The sequence below is a fragment of the Plodia interpunctella genome, chromosome 23, assembly GCF_027563975.2.
Source record: "Plodia interpunctella isolate USDA-ARS_2022_Savannah chromosome 23, ilPloInte3.2, whole genome shotgun sequence".
Taxonomy (NCBI): Eukaryota; Metazoa; Arthropoda; class Insecta; order Lepidoptera; family Pyralidae; genus Plodia; species Plodia interpunctella.
This window is the reverse complement of record NC_071316.1, coordinates 42,400-62,319: the sequence shown is the minus strand read 5'-3', so window position 1 is coordinate 62,319 and position 19,920 is coordinate 42,400. Positions and strand designations below refer to the sequence as shown.

The following is a 19,920-nucleotide window of genomic DNA, read 5'->3' as shown; positions in this document are numbered from 1 at the left end:
TATTAAAACTGCACATATCATTCATATCAATTTTCAATCTTAACAATAAACATCGTAAAATCATTCAGATCAGATTCAAATTCAAAATTCTTTATTCAATTTAGGATGATATACATCACTTATTGACGTCAAAAAAATTACTTAAACTAAATCTACTACCGGCTTCCAAAGCGCAGGTGAAGAAGAAGCGGACAAACTTCACCGCAGCCTTTTCGTCAAGGACATCAATTAACAAATATAGGTCTTATTATTACATATATTGAAAATTGGGAGAACGAATTTACATCATTATTAAAAATGTCAAATATATATATATATATATATATATATATATAAGATCTTATCTTATTTCTTCAGGAGTGTTGGAAATAAACTCTTGTGTTGCTGTAAACAAAGTTTTTATTTTGTATTAACTAACATTCACTATTTCTTACTATCGACTTAAACTAACATTTTAAAACATAAAGGTACATACCTGTAAACAAAGAAACGACAATAAAGTTTATTTCTTACACTTTTTATCAAAATTATATCCACCAATTTATTTCACAATACAATCATCAACAAATTATTTTACCACCTCCTATATTTTTAAATTATTCTGTCTGACGTCTATCGACTTGACATTGACGTGACTGAACGCGGCAAATTTAAATAACAGAACTGTTTTACCAACTTTACCATGCTGCTTTGTCGACAACGCAAAGCGCGGCAAATTCAAAATGAAGAAATAATAATCTTATTTCTTTACATCTCCCCCCCTCGGAGGAAATTTCTTCTCGAAATTTCTATCATATGATATCACTCTTCTTATTCTTGTAGTAACTCCTCTTTACCTGGGACAGGAATAAGCTTTGTTATGTGGAAAAGATTTGATTCTATTTTCTTGTGACCTGTATCTACTCTATAAATTGAGTTAGAAATTTTTTCAATTATCTTATATGGCCCAATTTTCAATTCATCTAGTTTTTTCCTGTTTAATTTATTCCCATTTTCCACAAAGACCATATCTCCAACATTAAATATCCAAGGTTTTCGTTTTTTGTCAAATAATCTTTTATTGTATTCATGTGATTTTATAGTATTTGCAAATGCAATATTTTTATCCCTTATCCAATCATTATGTGATACTTCTTGCTTGAGTTGTTCTGGTAGAATTGATACATTTGTACCATACAACAGATAAGATGGTGAAAATCCAGTAACTGAGTGATCAGTTTTATTGTATATGCTTACACATTCTTGAGCTATGGATGTCCAAGCCTGCTTTTTCTCACTTTCATTGATTCGACATCTAATTTTATTCACTAATGTTTGGTTTAGTCTTTCATTAAGACCATTAGAGAATGGTGCATTTACTGCTGTAAATACTATTGGTATCTGTTTGTCATCCAAAAACTTTTTGAATTCATAAGAATTTATACCTGGGTATTGGTCTGTGAGAATCATACCTATGACCTCTGTTTCCGATATATTCTTGACAAGCTTTATGAAATCATTTGCAGTTTGAGTCTTCGAAGTAAGAATAAACGCGTACCTGGTAAAATGATCTACTAACAAATGAAGATATTTTTTTGTAGATCTTGAGCCTCCGAAACCTCCTATTGTGTCTATAGAAATTATCTCAAAAGGTCTTGTGGCTGGTCCTAGATGAGACAAGTGTCCAAATTTGCCATGTCCTCTTGATTTATTTTTTATACAAGTCGTACAGTTCCTACAAATCTTTCTGATGTTTGCTGACATTTCATTTGTAGAAAAGAGAGGACCAACCATTTTCTGCATTTGTCCGACACCAATATGACATAAGCTTTCGTGGACATTTTTAAGAAGTTTTAAACTGAATCTTTCTGATAAAATTATCTTTTCCTTGTTTCCAACTTTTTTGTAGTATAGATTTTCCTTTTTTATTAATTTATTTTTATTCTTTTGTATTTCTGTATTACTTTCTTGATCTTCTATAATATCTTCCAAATTTATCAAATTCACTACTTTTAATTGCTCATCTGTATTTTCATTTATCTCCAATACTGGGTTTCGGCTTAAGCAGTCCGCCTCGAGATTATTTTTCCCAGGAGCGTATTTTATTTTAAATTCGTATTGCGACAAATAATATGTCAAATCTCCCAGTTCCTCATCAGTTCTTGATTTTAAATTCATATTTTCTAAAGGTTTGTGGTCTGAGTACACTGTAAATGACCTACCCAATAACCAATATTGCCAGTATCTAACAGCTTCTCTTATAGCTAAACATTCTAAATATATAGCTTTCTTTTTCTTCTGGGCTTCGTTTAGTTTTTTTGAGAAATAAGCTACTGGTTTTTCTTTTCCATCTAGTTGTACCTGTTTTAAAATAGCGCCTACGCCTTCTATAGAAGCATCAGTGTAAATATTGATAGGCAAATTTTTGTCAAATATTTCTAGAATCGGTTGAGAGCATAATAGATTTTTTACCATATCAAACGATTTTTGACATTCATCAGACCAAACAAACTTCTGATTTTTTCTTAATAAATTGTGCAAAGGATCTAATACTATAGCGCTCCTCGGTATGTATTCGTGGTAAAAATTAATTTTCCCAAGAAACTGTCTTATATGCTTTTGAGTTTTGGGAATAGGAAAATTCTTAATGGAAATGACATTGTCTTTGACTGGCTGAACTGAATTATTTTGAATTATATGACCGAGATATTTAACCGAGTTTGACGCAAATGTGCATTTTGTGAATTTTAGTCTAAATCCTTCTTTTTTTATAGCGTCCAGTAATTGCGTCAAATGATTAATGTGTTCATCAAAACTCCTTGAAAAAACCAAAATATCGTCTATAAAATTAGCAGCAAATTCTGAAAGATTGTATTTTCTTAGAATATTACTTAAAATTCTTTGGAAAATTGCTGGGGATGTTTTTAAACCAAAGGGTAAGCAGGTCCACTGAAAATGACCTTCTTGAGTTACGAATCCTGTCTTCTTTCTGTCTTCTATCCGCAAGGGAATAGACCAGAACGCAGAATTTATATCTAAGGTTGAAAAAAAAGTACAGTTTCTAGTCTTAATTACTAAGTCTTCAATTAAAGGGAAAGGTTGAGCTTGAGGTACCACAATTTTGTTCAGATCCCTGAAGTCTATACATAATCTTGATTTCTTGTTATCCTCTTTTTTAAATGCTAGTGTTACGGGTGCTGCAAAAGGACTGTAAGATTCTTCTATTAGCTTGTTATCTAATAATTTTGCTATTTGATGTTCTATTTCTTTTTTATCTTCCATAGTGCATTTATAAGGCCTTTTACTGCAGTATTTTTCCACTGATAAGTCTATTCTCGCTTCATACCCATTAACAGTACCAACATCGTATTTATCTTTTGCAAAGACAGATTTGTATTCATTTATCAACTTATTTATATTTTCCTTTTTATCTTCATCTAAATGATTTATTTTCATTTCAAAGTCTTCTTCATTTACATGTTCATTGAAATTTATTTCGTATTTTTTTAAGATACTACTGTTTTCTTTTTCTTTTCCTGATGTGTAATTAAAAGTTGTACTAAATTCTTCTACTTTATCGACTTTATCATTATTTGGATACCTTTTCTGTATAATTTCTAAGTCTTCAGTTTGAATAAGTTTAAATATTTTTATTAAATCTAATCCAATTAAAAAGTCATACTTAAAATTTTTTCCATCAATAATGTACACATCAACTTGTTTTTCTAATCCAAAAATCTTTACTTTTAAGCTTGTCAAACCACTTGTCTTTTGAACACCATTAATTGTTATTAAATTTGCTTCATTTGTATAAGTATTGTTCTCGTTCTTTTTTAACTTCAATAATTTTGAATTTATCAAAGAGACATTAGAGCCTGAGTCATAGACTCCGTTTATTTGTAATTTATCATTTATAATTAGTTTGACAGTTATCAATGGTGTTACTATTAGTTTTTTTGATCAGCCTCGTTTAATTCTGCTTCAATTACTGAATTATTGACATGCCTAATGGAATTTTTCTTAATTTTTTCCTCTTCTTTTTCTTTAAACCAGCATAAATTTTCAGAATGATAACGCGAGCCCTTATTTAATTTTTCACATATTTTGCATGGAATTTTTGTTTCGGTTTTAACATAAGACTTCTGATTTCCATAATTTCTCTTGGCCACAAAATTTCTTTTATTCATCGAGTGTTCATGCTTATTCAGCTCATTAAATAAATCCATTGTATCTTTTAGAATTTCTCGGTCTATTTTGTTTAAAATGAATTCTGGTAATCCCGCTGCAATAAGATCTGTCAAAGTACCTGTATCAATTGATGGTCTCATCTCCAGCAGAAGTTTTTCCTTTTTTATAGCGTATTCTAGTAAAGAACCATCTTTGTATTTAAAAAACAGTGCGTAAGTGACTGGGTTCCATCCCTTATTGGCGAATGTCTCACAAAATTTGCTTTTCCATATAGACCATTCAGATTTGAATGACAATTTCATAATCATAGAACTATACCAGTCAGCGCAGGTCTTATCCAAAAACAATCTGAGTATTTCAATTTTTTTTTCATCCGATGTTACCTCACATCGCAAACATTCTTTTTCAAAAATGTCAATCCACAGATTTGCGTTGGCATTTTTACTAGTAAATTTTTCTAATACAAATTTTTCTGCAATTGATTTTAAACTTTGCTGCCTATTTGCTTGCGTGGTTTCTATAAACTTTTCAAATAATTTTTCTAGTGTACCTGACTCGTTCTTCTGCGCCACTTCTTCTTCTATTATTTCTTCTAAAAATTGATCTCCAAATTGCACGTTTCCGTCTTCATCTAAATAAATTCCAGCCAATTCTTGTGTCATTGTTATCCAGACTCTTCTTGTTTGGAACCTTTTTTTTAAGCTATTCTTCACTTTATTATATGCAGAGGTTTTAATGATTTCTTTGTGATGGCCAACCGCCTGAAACTCCTCAGGTATTGCATACACTTTGTTGTCCTTAGTGGTTATTGAGGTTATAGAATACACATTTGACTTTCCATCACTTCCGGGCAATAATGTAAATTTAAATTGAAGTTTCTCCATTTTTCATTAAAACAAGATTGTCGTTTTATAAGATCTTATCTTATTTCTTCAGGAGTGTTGGAAATAAACTCTTGTGTTGCTGTAAACAAAGTTTTTATTTTGTATTAACTAACATTCACTATTTCTTACTATCGACTTAAACTAACATTTTAAAACATAAAGGTACATACCTGTAAACAAAGAAACGACAATAAAGTTTATTTCTTACACTTTTTATCAAAATTATATCCACCAATTTATTTCACAATACAATCATCAACAAATTATTTTACCACCTCCTATATTTTTAAATTATTCTGTCTGACGTCTATCGACTTGACATTGACGTGACTGAACGCGGCAAATTTAAATAACAGAACTGTTTTACCAACTTTACCATGCTGCTTTGTCGACAACGCAAAGCGCGGCAAATTACTGTTTTACCAACTTTACCATGCTGCTTTGTCGACAACGCAAAGCGCGGCAAATTCAAAATGAAGAAATAATAATCTTATTTCTTTACATATATATATATATATATATATATATATATATTAATAAACCGGTAGTAGTATCACATTTTGTCCATTATCATAAAAGTAGTACTTTATGTTTAAAAAATATATATATATTAATAAATCGGTAGTAGTATCACATTTTGTCCATTATCATAAAAGTAGTCTTTTATATTTTTTTTTGTGTGATACTTTTATTACTATTATGACAAATATTTAGATAGAAGACGCCTCAGACGTGGTGGGAGACAAGCGCAGGCCAGAAGGTCGCGAGGACGGCGACTTGTCGCAGTTAACGTCCGGCGCAATTCCAGATTTCACACAAAATCTTTCTCAGCCGTAATATTATGTAAATTCGAGAGGATAGTGAACAGAAGTCCGGAGCGAACGGCCCTTTTGTGCTCGAACAAATTGTTTTATATTCCGGAGAATGGAAGAGTCACCCCCTACACGTTCCCCGCACCCCGCGCTGAGCTGAGAACTTACTGATGACAGTTTTATGAACTCTGCATTTACATTTAAATTGAAAGTTTGAATTTAGACGGAGACGCTCAATCGTAGTAATCTTATTGTCTCACTCACAGCGATGAAGACAAGTCTTGCGATAAATAAAAATATTTAGTACGTTTAATATTTTCAAAAACCCGATATACTTTTTTTTTTTTTTTTTTTTATTCAAAGACAGCATCACAGCGTCACGGAAATAAAACAAAAGCAACAAAAAAAATACAAAAACGGACACACTAGATGGCTCTCTTACGTAGTTGAAACGCGCTATAGAGATGTTTTCAAATAAAAAGACCCCAAAGAAAAGAGAAAGATGGTTGGTTGGTTGGTTGGTTGGTTGGTTGGTTGGTTGGTTGGTTGGTTGGTTGGTTGGTTGGTTGGTTGGTTGGTTGGTTGGTTGGTTGGTTGGTTGGTTGGTTGGTTGGTTGGTTGGTTGGTTGGTTGGTTGGTTGGTTGGTTGGTTGGTTGGTTGGTTGGTTGGTTGGTTGGTTGGTTGGTTGGTTGGTTGGTTGGTTGGTTGGTTGGTTGGTTGGTTGGTTGGTTGGTTGGTTGGTTGGTTGGTTGGTTGGTTGGTTGGTTGGTTGGTTGGTTGGTTGGTTGGTTGGTTGGTTGGTTGGTTGGTTGGTTGGTTGGTTGGTTGGTTGGTTGGTTGGTTGGTTGGTTGGTTGGTTGGTTGGTTGGTTGGTTGGTTGGTTGGTTGGTTGGTTGGTTGGTTGGTTGGTTGGTTGGTTGGTTGGTTGGTTGGTTGGTTGGTTGGTTGGTTGGTTGGTTGGTTGGTTGGTTGGTTGGTTGGTTGGTTGGTTGGTTGGTTGGTTGGTTGGTTGGTTGGTTGGTTGGTTGGTTGGTTGGTTGGTTGGTTGGTTGGTTGGTTGGTTGGTTGGTTGGTTGGTTGGTTGGTTGGTTGGTTGGTTGGTTGGTTGGTTGGTTGGTTGGTTGGTTGGTTGGTTGGTTGGTTGGTTGGTTGGTTGGTTGGTTGGTTGGTTGGTTGGTTGGTTGGTTGGTTGGTTGGTTGGTTGGTTGGTTGGTTGGTTGGTTGGTTGGTTGGTTGGTTGGTTGGTTGGTTGGTTGGTTGGTTGGTTGGTTGGTTGGTTGGTTGGTTGGTTGGTTGGTTGGTTGGTTGGTTGGTTGGTTGGTTGGTTGGTTGGTTGGTTGGTTGGTTGGTTGGTTGGTTGGTTGGTTGGTTGGTTGGTTGGTTGGTTGGTTGGTTGGTTGGTTGGTTGGTTGGTTGGTTGGTTGGTTGGTTGGTTGGTTGGTTGGTTGGTTGGTTGGTTGGTTGGTTGGTTGGTTGGTTGGTTGGTTGGTTGGTTGGTTGGTTGGTTGGTTGGTTGGTTGGTTGGTTGGTTGGTTGGTTGGTTGGTTGGTTGGTTGGTTGGTTGGTTGGTTGGTTGGTTGGTTGGTTGGTTGGTTGGTTGGTTGGTTGGTTGGTTGGTTGGTTGGTTGGTTGGTTGGTTGGTTGGTTGGTTGGTTGGTTGGTTGGTTGGTTGGTTGGTTGGTTGGTTGGTTGGTTGGTTGGTTGGTTGGTTGGTTGGTTGGTTGGTTGGTTGGTTGGTTGGTTGGTTGGTTGGTTGGTTGGTTGGTTGGTTGGTTGGTTGGTTGGTTGGTTGGTTGGTTGGTTGGTTGGTTGGTTGGTTGGTTGGTTGGTTGGTTGGTTGGTTGGTTGGTTGGTTGGTTGGTTGGTTGGTTGGTTGGTTGGTTGGTTGGTTGGTTGGTTGGTTGGTTGGTTGGTTGGTTGGTTGGTTGGTTGGTTGGTTGGTTGGTTGGTTGGTTGGTTGGTTGGTTGGTTGGTTGGTTGGTTGGTTGGTTGGTTGGTTGGTTGGTTGGTTGGTTGGTTGGTTGGTTGGTTGGTTGGTTGGTTGGTTGGTTGGTTGGTTGGTTGGTTGGTTGGTTGGTTGGTTGGTTGGTTGGTTGGTTGGTTGGTTGGTTGGTTGGTTGGTTGGTTGGTTGGTTGGTTGGTTGGTTGGTTGGTTGGTTGGTTGGTTGGTTGGTTGGTTGGTTGGTTGGTTGGTTGGTTGGTTGGTTGGTTGGTTGGTTGGTTGGTTGGTTGGTTGGTTGGTTGGTTGGTTGGTTGGTTGGTTGGTTGGTTGGTTGGTTGGTTGGTTGGTTGGTTGGTTGGTTGGTTGGTTGGTTGGTTGGTTGGTTGGTTGGTTGGTTGGTTGGTTGGTTGGTTGGTTGGTTGGTTGGTTGGTTGGTTGGTTGGTTGGTTGGTTGGTTGGTTGGTTGGTTGGTTGGTTGGTTGGTTGGTTGGTTGGTTGGTTGGTTGGTTGGTTGGTTGGTTGGTTGGTTGGTTGGTTGGTTGGTTGGTTGGTTGGTTGGTTGGTTGGTTGGTTGGTTGGTTGGTTGGTTGGTTGGTTGGTTGGTTGGTTGGTTGGTTGGTTGGTTGGTTGGTTGGTTGGTTGGTTGGTTGGTTGGTTGGTTGGTTGGTTGGTTGGTTGGTTGGTTGGTTGGTTGGTTGGTTGGTTGGTTGGTTGGTTGGTTGGTTGGTTGGTTGGTTGGTTGGTTGGTTGGTTGGTTGGTTGGTTGGTTGGTTGGTTGGTTGGGTTAGGTTAGGTTAGGTTAGGTTAGGTTAGGTTAGGTTAGGTTAGGTTAGGTTCGCTGTCCCTATCCTCTGCGGCCGAATGAGGCGCGGCCATGGCGCAGGCATGGTGGTCGGTGGGGCCGCAGAGGAGGAGGACTGCCGGTATTACGGTGCGCCGCTGTCCCTATCCTCTGCGGCCGAATAAGACGGAGAGCCGCTGCCTCCGGTCTGCTTCCGGACTGGATGGCGTGCGGCTCGCCTTGGTGGTTGGGGGCGCGCCTGCGGGCGCCCCCCCTGAATCGGTGGGACAGAGGTCCCACCCGGCGGCAGGGGTCCTCCAGATGTCGGAGGGCCCCTGAGAGTGGAGAGCCCGGTCTCTGGTGAAAGAGACCGGCCAGTCGCTGAGGCGCCTTGTGCTAGTTAGATCCGAGGCGCCTCTTTGTAAAGCGGCCGATGGCATCCGCAGGGGTTTAGTGGGTAGTCTGGGCCGATTAGCTGCCCAGGAGTCCCACACTCAGTGCGTAAATGCATTCCCCTGCGAAAACAAAAAAAAAAAAAAAAAAAAAAAAAAAAAAAAAAAAAAAAAAAAAAAAAAAAAAAAAAAAAAAAAAAAAAAAAAAAAAAAAAAAAAAAAAAAAAAAAAAGGTTAGGTTAGGTTAGGTTTATCGAAAGAGACCCATGGGGCCGGCCGTATAAGTGGGCGCGAGACAAATTGCGCCCACAGGCGACCCCGCTAACGGAGACCCTTCAGCCAGCTCTGCTGGGGGAGATTGTCGGGGATCTATTCCCCGGCAATCCGCGAGGGTTTTCTCCTCCGAGGATGGCCCGACAGCCGCCTGACGCGGAGGGAGAAGAGATGGAGGCGGATCCGCCTCCCGTCACCGACGTCGAAATGGAGGTGGTCCTCGACCGCCTCCAGACAAGGAAGAGGGCACCGGGTCCAGACGGGGTGCACGGGAAAGTGCTTGCGCTGATTCTCGTGCACCTCGGGGAGGAGTTTCGGGGGCTGCTCAACCGCTGTCTGCGAGAGGGGCAGTTCCCGAAATTATGGAAGGAGGGCCGGCTCTGCCTTATTCCGAAGGGGAGCCGGCCCTTGGACTCGGCTTCGGCGGTGCGACCTCTGGTCCTGCTGAGCGAGGCTGGGAAGGCCCTAGAGAGCGTTGTGGCCTCTCGCCTCGTTCGGCATGTGGAGGAAGGCCCGGGACCGCGTCTCTCTGATGTGCAGTACGGATTCCGGGCCAAGAGGTCCACCATCGACGCCCTCAGGCGTCTGCGGTCGGTGACGGAGGAGGCGGATCGAGAAGGCGATGTGACCCTGGCGACGTCTTTAGACGTCGCCAACGCCTTCAACAGCATCCCGCACAGTGTAATACGGGAGGCACTCCGGTACTTTGGGGTGCCCTCGTACCTGCGGCGGCTGTTGGGGGTGTACCTGGAGGATCGTGTTGTCCTGTACGAGGACGGGGGGGGTCGTATGGTTCGGCGGAGCGTCGGGTGCGGTGTGCCACAGGGGTCGATTCTCGGCCCTATCCTGTGGGACATCGCATACGATTGGGTCCTGCGGTGCCGGCTTCCCCCCGGGACGGGTGTCATCTGCTATGCGGATGACACTCTCTTCACGTCCCGGGGTGCGAACTTCGGTGAGGCGGCGCGGCTGGCCGAAACGGGCCTCGCCCTTTTGGTCGGCCGCATAGAGAGGCTGGGGCTTCGGGTCCGACTGGATAAGACCGAAGTCCTCCTCTTCCGCGGGGCCCGGACGCGAGGACCTCCCCCAGGGGCGCGCCTCCAGGTGGGTCATGAGGAGTTGAGGGTGAGTGCCCAGATGAAATACCTGGGCCTCATCCTCGACGGGAGATGGTCCTTTGTCCCCCACTTCCGAGAGCTGGGGCAAAGGATCGTCAGGACGGCTGCGTCGCTGGGCCGACTCCTGCCCAATCTGGGTGGGCCCAGCGACGCTGTACGGAAGCTGTACTCCGGCGTGTGCCGGAGTATGGCGATGTACGGCGCCCCCGTTTGGGTGGACGCCCTTGCCGCGGAGAATAAGCGCCTTCTCCGGCAGGCGCAGAAGGTGATCGCGGTAAGGGCGATACGGGGGTACCGTACCGTGGCGTACGCTGCGGCCACAGCCCTCGCGGGCGACCCGCCGTGGGAGTTGGTGGCGGAGGTGCTCGCCGAGGTTTACCACTTTGTGGCGAACAGGAGGGAAATCGGCGAGCACCCCTCGCCTGAGATGGTCCGGCGGGTCCGCTTGCGAGGGCAAGCGGAACTCATGCGGAGGTGGGAGGCAGACCTGGCGCGGGCAACGTACGGTGTACGCACAGTGGAGGCCCTGCGCCAGGTCCTGGAGAGATGGATGTTGAGGCGGCGCAAGCCTCTCACCTTCCGCATGACGCAGGTGCTCACCGGGCATGGCTGCTTCGGTGAGTACTTGCACCGCGTGGCCCAGCGGGAGACCGAGCCGGTCTGCCACGATTGTGGCGAGGCTCGGGACACTGCTCAACATGTTCTAGAGCAGTGTCCCAGGTGGAGTCGGCAGCGCCACGATCTGGTGGCAGTGCTCGGTGGAGTGGATCTGTCGCTCCCGAGTGTCGTCAATGCGATGCTCGGGAGTGACGGAGCCTGGGCGGCAGTGGCCTCCTTCTGTGAGACTGTTATGTCACAGAGGGAGGCCGAGGAAAGGAACCGCGAGGACCACCCCCTCGCGGAGCCGATCCGCAGAAGGCGGACGGGGGTGCGACGCAGGCGCTACCTTGCGCGCCTGCAGGCGCCCCCCTAAATCGGTGGGACTAGTCCCACCCGACGGCAGGGGTCCACCAGGTGTCGGTGGGCCCCTGAGAATGGTGAGTCCGGTCTCTGGCGAAAGAGACCGGCCAGTCGCTGAGGCGTCTTGTGTTAGATAGATCCGAGGCGCCTCCCTGTAAAGCGGCCGATGGCACCCGCAGGGGTTTAGTGGGTAGTCTGGGCTGGATAGCGGCCCAGGAGTCCCACACTCAGTGCGTAAATGCATTCCCCTGCGAAAACAAAAAAAAAAAAAAAAAAAAAGGTTAGGTTAGGTTAGGTTAGGTTAGGTTAGGTTAGGTTAGGTTAGGTTAGGTTAGGTTAGGTTAGGTTTTTTTTTTTTTTAGATTTCTCCTGGATGCTACACGACATCCGGGAGGAATTTATTATCGAGCATTATTACAGAGTTTCTTACATAATATATATCGGAGTTTTACATAAGCAATTGTCTTTGATTTTACAGTTTTGTTGCCTCTGCGATTTGATACAGTGGCGTTTATTTTATAATCACTTAATTATTAATCTAGTTACAATTGTAGGTTAAATTTTTTCAAGTTAGTTAGTATGCTGTGTAAACGGTTTGCTAATGTCTTGATGGTGGAGTCTCGGTGATGAATTTGATTGAGGTCATATGGGTCTATTTTGTAGATCCTGGCTACTTTTTCATGTTCGTTTCTTGATTTGTAAAATTTTGGTGTTCTGTTAGGTGTTTCATGGGTTGTATGCTAGGTTATAAGTTGAGTAGTTTCAAATTTCGGTGCTATATTTTTTTTTTTTTTTTTTTCTGTAAATTTTCTTAATTGTTCTAAGTTCTGGGAAGAATTTGTTAATGTGATGGCTCTTCATGAGGTTTATTTGGAGGAATTTCGTTTCTGTTTAATATCCAAAGTCAGTGGCTTCTTCTATTCTGTTTTTGGCTGCCCTTATTCTAGGGCACAGCTTATGGTCGGTTGCGGAGTGGTTTAGGTTGAGTTGTGTGTCTTGGATGTTCCTTATTTGGCCTTTGCCTGCGCAATTGTAACAGCAGGCTGACTCTGGAGCGTTCTTGGTTGGACAGGTGTCAATCTGATGGTCAGGGGATGCACAGTGTGCGCACGGTTTAGTTTTGGATGTGCACTTGTTTTTCGTGTGTCCAAATTGGAGGCACGAGTGGCATTGTATAAATCTTGTTTGGGGGGCTACGTGCACTCGTTGCAAGTCAACAGCGATCCTCTCTAGTCCGATGATACGGGCGTAAACAGAGGGGTCGACTTCTAGTACGGCGTTGTATAGTTTAGGGTTCCTGTTGTTAGTCAAGTAGCACAGCCTGATTGATTCTGTTGGGAGAGTGTTTTGTGTTGTAATGATTTGTATGAGTTCTTCTCTTTTTATTCGGCTATGGATTCCCTTTGCAATAATTAGTGGTTTACGTTTCTTTGGTATAGAGGCTTGCAGGTGTTCGAACTGGTTAATGTACTCTAATGTTTCTTTCTGTTGTTGTGGGTTTTCAACTTCTATTATAAGTTTGTCTTTTGTAATCTGGGTTATTTTGCTAGGGGCGAAGTTCTTATCTTTAAATGAGATTTGTTCTCTCAGAGTCTGTATAGCTGGTTTGGCGTTATCGCCGTCGGGGGTTGGGGTCTTGACAAGAATAGCTGGTTTAGTGGGGGTCTTGGCGGTCAAAGAGGCATATGTGGGGGCCTTGGAGGGAGTAGAGAGGGTATGGAACGCCTCAAGCTCCTCCCTAAAAACCCGTCTGAGTGTGTCTTCCTGAATAGTGGGGTTTGGGGTTAGGGGGTTAGGGGTGTCCTGAGAGCTTTTCTCACTATTGCTCGATGTGATTCTTATCGTAGTGCTCTTGATAGCTTCTGCTGCTTCTACTATTAATTTCTTATTGGGTGCTGTGACGCTTTTTCCTTGATTAATTGCTTCAATAATGATGTTTGCTAGCTGATATATTTTTTCTGTGGGGTTTTCTGACAAATTGGGGAGGGTCGGGGGGGTGGGCAAGGTGGCTTTAACGCTAGCCATGGTAAATGAAAGAAAGAATGACTTTATAAAAAAAAAAAAAAAAGATAAGAGAAATATTTTAACTTTATAAATTAATATCTTAGGAACTAGTTGAGAAAAGATTTCAAAAATGGCGTAGGTGCACTTCTGTGGGTCTAATCTATTGGAAAAGAGTGCAATTTTGACCAAAAATGCGAAAAAGTAGTGAAAATTTCCGATTTTACGAGCTTAATATCTCAGAAAGTACTGGGTATAAAATTCCAAAAACAGCGTGAAACTTATTTTTTAGGTCTAGACTATGGATGTATGATGTTGGTTTGTCCAAAAATCCCGTAGGAGAAAAGTGATTTTTCAGTTTGAAATTACGTAAAGTCGTCGAGAAAATGTTCTCTTTTTTGGTTAGGACGGTATATCTCAGAAACTATGGCAGGGAAAATTCTCAGATTTGGCACAATTATGGTCAGATAGATGCACTAGGGGCTCAACTATGTCACTTAGCTCTGGGGCTCCAGGGTCCTGGTGTGTGATGACGCGAAGTCGCCAGATGTTGAATTTCGGCAGGAAAAACGGCTGTATCTCAGGAACGCGGGATCCCAGGAACTTGGTGAAACTGCCTTCAGATGCGTCTTCTTACCGCACTTCAGGAGGCAGTTGAACCACTAGCGTAGGTGCATGGGTTTAGCCGCAAACACAAGAAAACCGCTGATTGGCTGTAATCGTTTTTCTGTGATAGCCACCTGATGGCTCAGCAGAAATGTCTCAAATTTGGTGAAATTGTGGTCACTGATTTTACACCTAAGATAGCAGTTCAAAAAAGTGGGGTTATCGATCTTATTCCAGAGAAAAAATTTTTTGAAGTTTAAAATTTTTAAAAGTGAAAATGTTTGGGTTTCCTGTTGTTACACTATTGTCTTAATATCACTGTACTATATGTCAAAAGTTGCGCACTATTGTAACCTTTAATTTGGTATATGAATCATAAAGATATCTGTCCACTGGGTTTTTTTATTGATTTTAATATGAAAAAAGTCAACGAAAATTTAGAGTTTTTGCACTTTTAAAAATAGTTACTAAAAATCTACACTTATAACACTACACACAGTTTATAGCACTAATAAGCACGCATTTTTTAAGGTATCTCACTTAGCTGTAGCACTTTTAGATCCGGAGGTATTAATTTTTTAAACGAAAAATGGGGAATTTTTTGCGCGGAGCGACGTGGACCGTGTGCGTTCAGCTCGCGCGCAGCGGGGAGACTAGGTTAGGTTAGGTTAGGTTAGGTTAGGTTAGGTTAGGTTAGGTTAGGTTAGGTTAGGTTAGGTTAGGTTAGGTTAGGTTAGGTTAGGTTAGGTTAGGTTAGGTTAGGTTGGGGGACACCCCACAGTGCTAGCGTCCTCGTCGCGTCCCCTGGGCAACGTCGCGTCCTGACCACCGTAACGGAGTGGCAGGCCGACGGCTAATTGGCACTGTGCAAGAAGGAGCAATCGTTGCGCTAAAATGAACGGAACTCAATTGCGGGACGCCTCCGGGCGTTTCCTGAAAAAGGGCCCTTCTCAGGGCCACCCAAACGGCCCTTCTCAGGGCCAATCAAACGGCCCTTCTCAGGGCCAACTAAAGGGAAGGAGTGGAAAGCGTGGGGGGAAGAGTTTGGTGGGGGGAGAGAAAAGTTCGGGCGGGAAGGACGGAAGTGATAAGGAGCGGTCCAGGCCCGAACATGAAGGAAGTCGCGGTGGATCGGAAGGGGAAGGAACGGTCCAAGGAAGGCTGTGGAATCCGCTGGGAAGTGTGGGCTCCATCACCTCGCTGCCCGAATCGGTGCTGGGTACCAAGCGCCTCTACTCAGAGGTGGCGAGTGGGTCCGGATCAGGTTCGGACACGGAGGTTGAGTGGACACGGCCGGAAATATTGTCGAAGGCAAAAAGGGGGAAGGCTCGAGGTGCCTCGAATATGACGGGAGTCCGGGCTGAAACGCGAAGGAGTCGGGAGGAGGATGTGGAGGCCTCCTTCTCAGCCACTCTGGGGACTCGGGCCTTCCGGAGGGGAGAACACCCGAGTGGGGACGAAGGGTCGGATGTGGCGCCCATTGAGGTACGGGACTTCAGTGCCCTGGGTGCTGAGGGACTTATGGCCACCGCGGTGGAGAGGCTGGGAATTATAACCAGCCTCGTCAGAAAGACCACCTCCCTCAAAGGGGGCTACAGCGCAAAAATTTTGCGGGCCTCTACGGACATCAGGGATATTATGGACACCCTGGTGTCGCGTAGTGAGTCGGATGAGGTCCGGCGTCTCAGAGCCGATAACGGTCGTCTCCAAAGAGAGGTGGCCAACATGAGGGCAGAGGTCGCTGCGCTCCGCAGTGGGTTTGAGGAGGCCCGCCGAGAGGCCAGTCAGGCTGCGCGAGCTGCGGAACAGCGGTCAGGTGCACCTGCGGAGAAAGAGCTGATGGAGAGGCTGGAGGCTTCCATAGCCAAAATGATAGATGGCCGCCTAGCAGAGCTGAAGACTTGCCTCCCTCGGATGGTCACCCGCCCACCTCTGGCGGGTGACAGTTCGAGGGTGGCGAGGGCCACTAGGGCGGCCATTGCGGAGGCCTCCGGCTTGAGTCCGGCGCTGCTGCCTAAGCGGACGGGAATGGAAGGCCGTAGAAGGGAAAGTGCTGAGGAGGGGATGGAGTGGGGGCCGTCGACCTCTGCAGTTCCGGACGAGTTCCCGGAGCTCCCTGGAGTTGAGGTTGGGCCGACGACCTCGGCAACTCTGGTCGACGAATCCCCGGAGCTCCCTTGGGTTGAAGTTCGGAGGAGGGGTAAAGGAAAGGGAAAGGGCAAAAAATCTAAGCCCAAGCCTGCGGCGGTACCCAAGGGGCCCCCCGCGACCGTGCCCAAGCCTGCGGCGGCACCCACGGGGGCGCCTACACCTGTGCCCAAGGAGTCCCCCAAGGCGGCGCCACTGAGGGTGGTGAAAAAACTGTCGGCCCCTAGCTCCTCGGCTGTAATTCTTAAGTTACAGCCGGAGGCAGTGCAAAATGGGGCCACATACAGTTCCGCCCTCCTCAAGGCCGAGCAAGAGGTGAACCTGGAGGAGCTGGGCATTGGCTCGCTTCGGATTCGCCCGAGTGCGACCGGAGCGAGATTAATTGAGGTCCCCGGCTCCTCTAGCTCAGGCAAGGCGGACGCACTTGCTTCGGCCTTGAAGGTGGCCCTGGCCGGCGTCGTGGACGTTTTCAGGCCCGTCAAAACTGCGGATTTCCGCGTGACGGGACTGAATGATGCGGCAACGGCGCAGCGGATAAAGGCTGCGGTCGCGCAAGCCGGGAGCTGCACGGAGGACCAGGTCTGGGTGGGTGAAATCCGCTCAGACTGGCGGGGCTCTGGCTCTGCCCTGATGCGCTGCCCGGTCACGACGGCCAAAAAGCTGATCGAGGCGGGCAGCCTCACGGTAGGCTGGAGCCGGGTGCAGCTCCGGCACCTGGAGGCGCGCCCCATGCACTGCTACAAGTGCATGGGGAAGGGGCACACTGCATCGCTGTGCCCCTCGCAGACGGACCGCAGCCGGCTCTGCTATAGGTGCGGGGAGACAGGGCATCTGTCCGCCTCCTGCACAGCGGAGCCCCGCTGCGCGGTATGCCGCGACGCCGGCAAGCCGGCGGGCCACGTGATGGGGGGTAGGGCCTGCAACCCACCCCCGATCCGAGGGAAAGGACCGTCCCCTCCTCCGCGCGAGGGAAGGCAAGGGGAGGCGCCAGTCGGCCAAATGGAGGAGTGATGGGGGTCACCTTCCTCCAGGCCAACCTCAACCACTCCGCTAGGGCGCAGGATCTCCTCCTGCAATCCATGGCGGAGTGGGATTTGGATGTCGCGGTGGTCGCGGAGCCGTACGCGGTTCCCTCCCTGCCCCACTGGGCGGGGGATCTGGATGGCCTCGTGGCCATCGTGGCTAGGCCTGGTGCCGCCCCTCCCCTCGCGATTAAGAAGAGAGGGAACGGCTTTGTGGTGGCGGTTCGGGGAGAGTACGCCATAATTGGTGTTTACTTCTCCCCGAACCGGGATTTGCCGGCCCTGGAGCGGTTCTTGGATGCTCTGGGGCCGGAGATAAGGCGGTTAGCGCCCCTAAAGGTCTTCGTGGCCGGTGACTTCAACGCCAAATCAACGGCGTGGGGGAACCCGGCCACGGAGCCCAAGGGGCGAAAGGTGGAAGAGTGGGCGCTGGCCGCGGGGCTGTCTCTCCTAAACAGGGGGACAGCCCACACGTGCGTGCGACGGACGGGCGGATCGGTGGTGGACCTGACGTTCGCCACCCCCTCCGCCGCGCGCTCCGTGTCGGACTGGAGGGTGGAAGGGGGGGTGGAGACACTCTCGGACCACTTGTATATTCGGTTCGAGGTGTCGGCCGCCCCCCAATGTCAGGCGGCATCATCGTCCCGGGTGCGCAGCCGGTTCCCGCGCTGGGCCCTTACGCGGCTTGACCGGGAGCTGGCGGAAGAGGCGGCCATCGTCGGCCGCTGGAGCCTCCCGCCTCTAGACGGAATGGGGGTGGACGACGCGGCTGACCGTCTCGGCGACGCTTTCACAGCGGTGTGCCGGGCGGCCATGCCAAGCGTAGGTCGAGCCCCCCCTAGGCGGGCGGTCTATTGGTGGTCGGCGGAGATTGCCGCCCTTCGCGTCGCCTGCAACGCGGCCCGAAGGGCCTATAGTCGAAGCAGGCGGCGCAGTCCCCGGGACGAGGAGAGGGATGGTCAGCTGTATGCGGTGTATGTGGAAAACCGTAAGGAGCTGCAGCTGGCCATCGGTCGGGCCAAGGAGGAAGCCTTCGAGGAGCTGGTGGAGGGTATCGAAAGAGACCCATGGGGCCGGCCGTATAAGTGGGCGCGAGACAAATTGCGCCCACAGGCGACCCCGCTAACGGAGACCCTTCAGCCAGCTCTGCTGGGGGAGATTGTCGGGGATCTATTCCCCGGCAATCCGCGAGGGTTTTCTCCTCCGAGGATGGCCCGACAGCCGCCTGACGCGGAGGGAGAAGAGGTGGAGGCGGATCCGCCTCCCGTCACCGACGTCGAAATGGAGGTGGTCCTCGACCGCCTCCAGACAAGGAAGAGGGCACCGGGTCCAGACGGGGTGCACGGGAAAGTGCTTGCGCTGATTCTCGTGCACCTCGGGGAGGAGTTTCGGGGGCTGCTCAACCGCTGTCTGCGAGAGGGGCAGTTCCCGAAATTATGGAAGAAGGGCCGGCTCTGCCTTATTCCGAAGGGGAGCCGGCCCTTGGACTCGGCTTCGGCGGTGCGACCTCTGGTCCTGCTGAGCGAGGCTGGGAAGGCCCTAGAGAGTGTTGTGGCCTCTCGCCTCGTTCGGCATGTGGAGGAAGGCCCGGGACCGCGTCTCTCTGACGTGCAGTACGGATTCCGGGCCAAGAGGTCCACCATCGACGCCCTCAGGCGTCTGCGGTCGGTGACGGAGGAGGCGGATCGAGAAGGCGAGGTGACCCTGGCGACGTCGTTAGACATCGCCAACGCCTTCAACAGTATCCCGCACTGTGTAATACGGGAGGCGCTCCGGTACTTCGGAGTGCCCTCGTACCTGCGGGGGCTGTTGGGGGCGTACCTGGAGGAGCGGGTCGTCCTGTACGAGGACAGGGGAGGTCAAATGGTCCGGCGGGGCGTCGGGTGCGGTGTCCCGCAGGGGTCGATTCTCGGCCCTATCCTGTGGGACATCGCATACGATTGGGTCCTGCGGTGCCGGCTTCCCCCCGGGACGGGTGTCATCTGCTATGCGGATGACACTCTCTTCACGTCCCGGGGTGCGAATTTCGGTGAGGCGGCGCGGCTAGCCGAAACGGGCCTCGCCCTTTTGGTCGGCCGCATAGAGAGGCTGGGGCTTCGGGTCCGACTGGATAAGACCGAAGTCCTCCTCTTCCGCGGGGCCCGGACGCGAGGACCTCCCCCAGGGGCGCGCCTCCAGGTGGGTCATGAGGAGTTGAGGGTGAGTGCCCAGATGAAATACCTGGGCCTCATCCTCGACGGGAGATGGTCCTTTGTCCCCCACTTCCGAGAGCTGGGGCAAAGGATCGTCAGGACGGCTGCGTCGCTGGGCCGACTCCTGCCCAATCTGGGTGGGCCCAGCGACGCTGTACGGAAGCTGTACTCCGGCGTGTGCCGGAGTATGGCGATGTACGGCGCCCCCGTTTGGGTGGACGCCCTTGCCGCGGAGAATAAGCGCCTTCTCCGGCAGGCGCAGAAGGTGATCGCGGTAAGGGCGATACGGGGGTACCGTACCGTGGCGTACGCTGCGGCCACAGCCCTCGCGGGCGACCCGCCGTGGGAGTTGGTGGCGGAGGTGCTCGCCGAGGTTTACCACTTTGTGGCGAACAGGAGGGAAATCGGCGAGCACCCCTCGCCTGAGATGGTCCGGCGGGTCCGCTTGCGAGGGCAAGCGGAACTCATGCGGAGGTGGGAGGCAGACCTGGCGCGGGCAACGTACGGTGTACGCACAGTGGAGGCCCTGCGCCAGGTCCTGGAGAGATGGATGTTGAGGCGGCGCAAGCCTCTCACCTTCCGCATGACGCAGGTGCTCACCGGGCATGGCTGCTTCGGTGA

At 48.0% G+C, this 19,920-nt stretch overlaps 2 protein-coding genes across 3 annotated transcripts; one reads left to right on the top strand and one right to left on the bottom strand.

Annotated features, from left to right (window-relative positions):
- Positions 1 to 323: 323 nt before the first annotated feature.
- On the bottom strand, positions 324 to 5,537 carry LOC135309953 (uncharacterized). Of its 2 annotated transcripts, XR_010370223.1 has the most exons (4): positions 5,479 to 5,537; positions 5,222 to 5,421; positions 476 to 5,130; positions 324 to 384 (listed from the first exon to the last, which is right to left on the bottom strand). XR_010370223.1 is itself a non-coding variant. In XM_064436772.1 (2 exons), the coding sequence occupies exon 2, from the start codon at positions 5,049 to 5,051 to the stop codon at positions 3,927 to 3,929; it is 1,125 nt and encodes a 374-aa protein (XP_064292842.1). In that variant the 5' UTR covers positions 5,052 to 5,130; positions 5,222 to 5,457; the 3' UTR covers positions 3,264 to 3,926. The 2 variants fall into 2 exon arrangements, 1 of the variants encoding a protein (XP_064292842.1); XM_064436772.1 differs by lacking the exons at positions 324 to 384; positions 5,479 to 5,537 and having other exon boundaries at positions 3,264 to 5,130; positions 5,222 to 5,457.
- A 9,294-nt stretch (positions 5,538 to 14,831) lies between these two features.
- On the top strand, positions 14,832 to 17,096 carry LOC128680125 (uncharacterized). Its single transcript, XM_053762964.2, has one exon. It carries the CDS (start codon positions 14,832 to 14,834, stop codon positions 17,094 to 17,096), a length of 2,265 nt encoding a protein of 754 aa, XP_053618939.2.
- Positions 17,097 to 19,920: the final 2,824 nt, after the last annotated feature.

Coding starts and splice junctions, on each gene's coding strand:
- LOC135309953 (XM_064436772.1), bottom strand. CDS start 5,051: ATGGAGAAACTTCAATTTAAATTTACATTATTGCCCGGAAGTGATGGA.
- LOC128680125 (XM_053762964.2), top strand. CDS start 14,832: ATGAACGGAACTCAATTGCGGGACGCCTCCGGGCGTTTCCTGAAAAAG.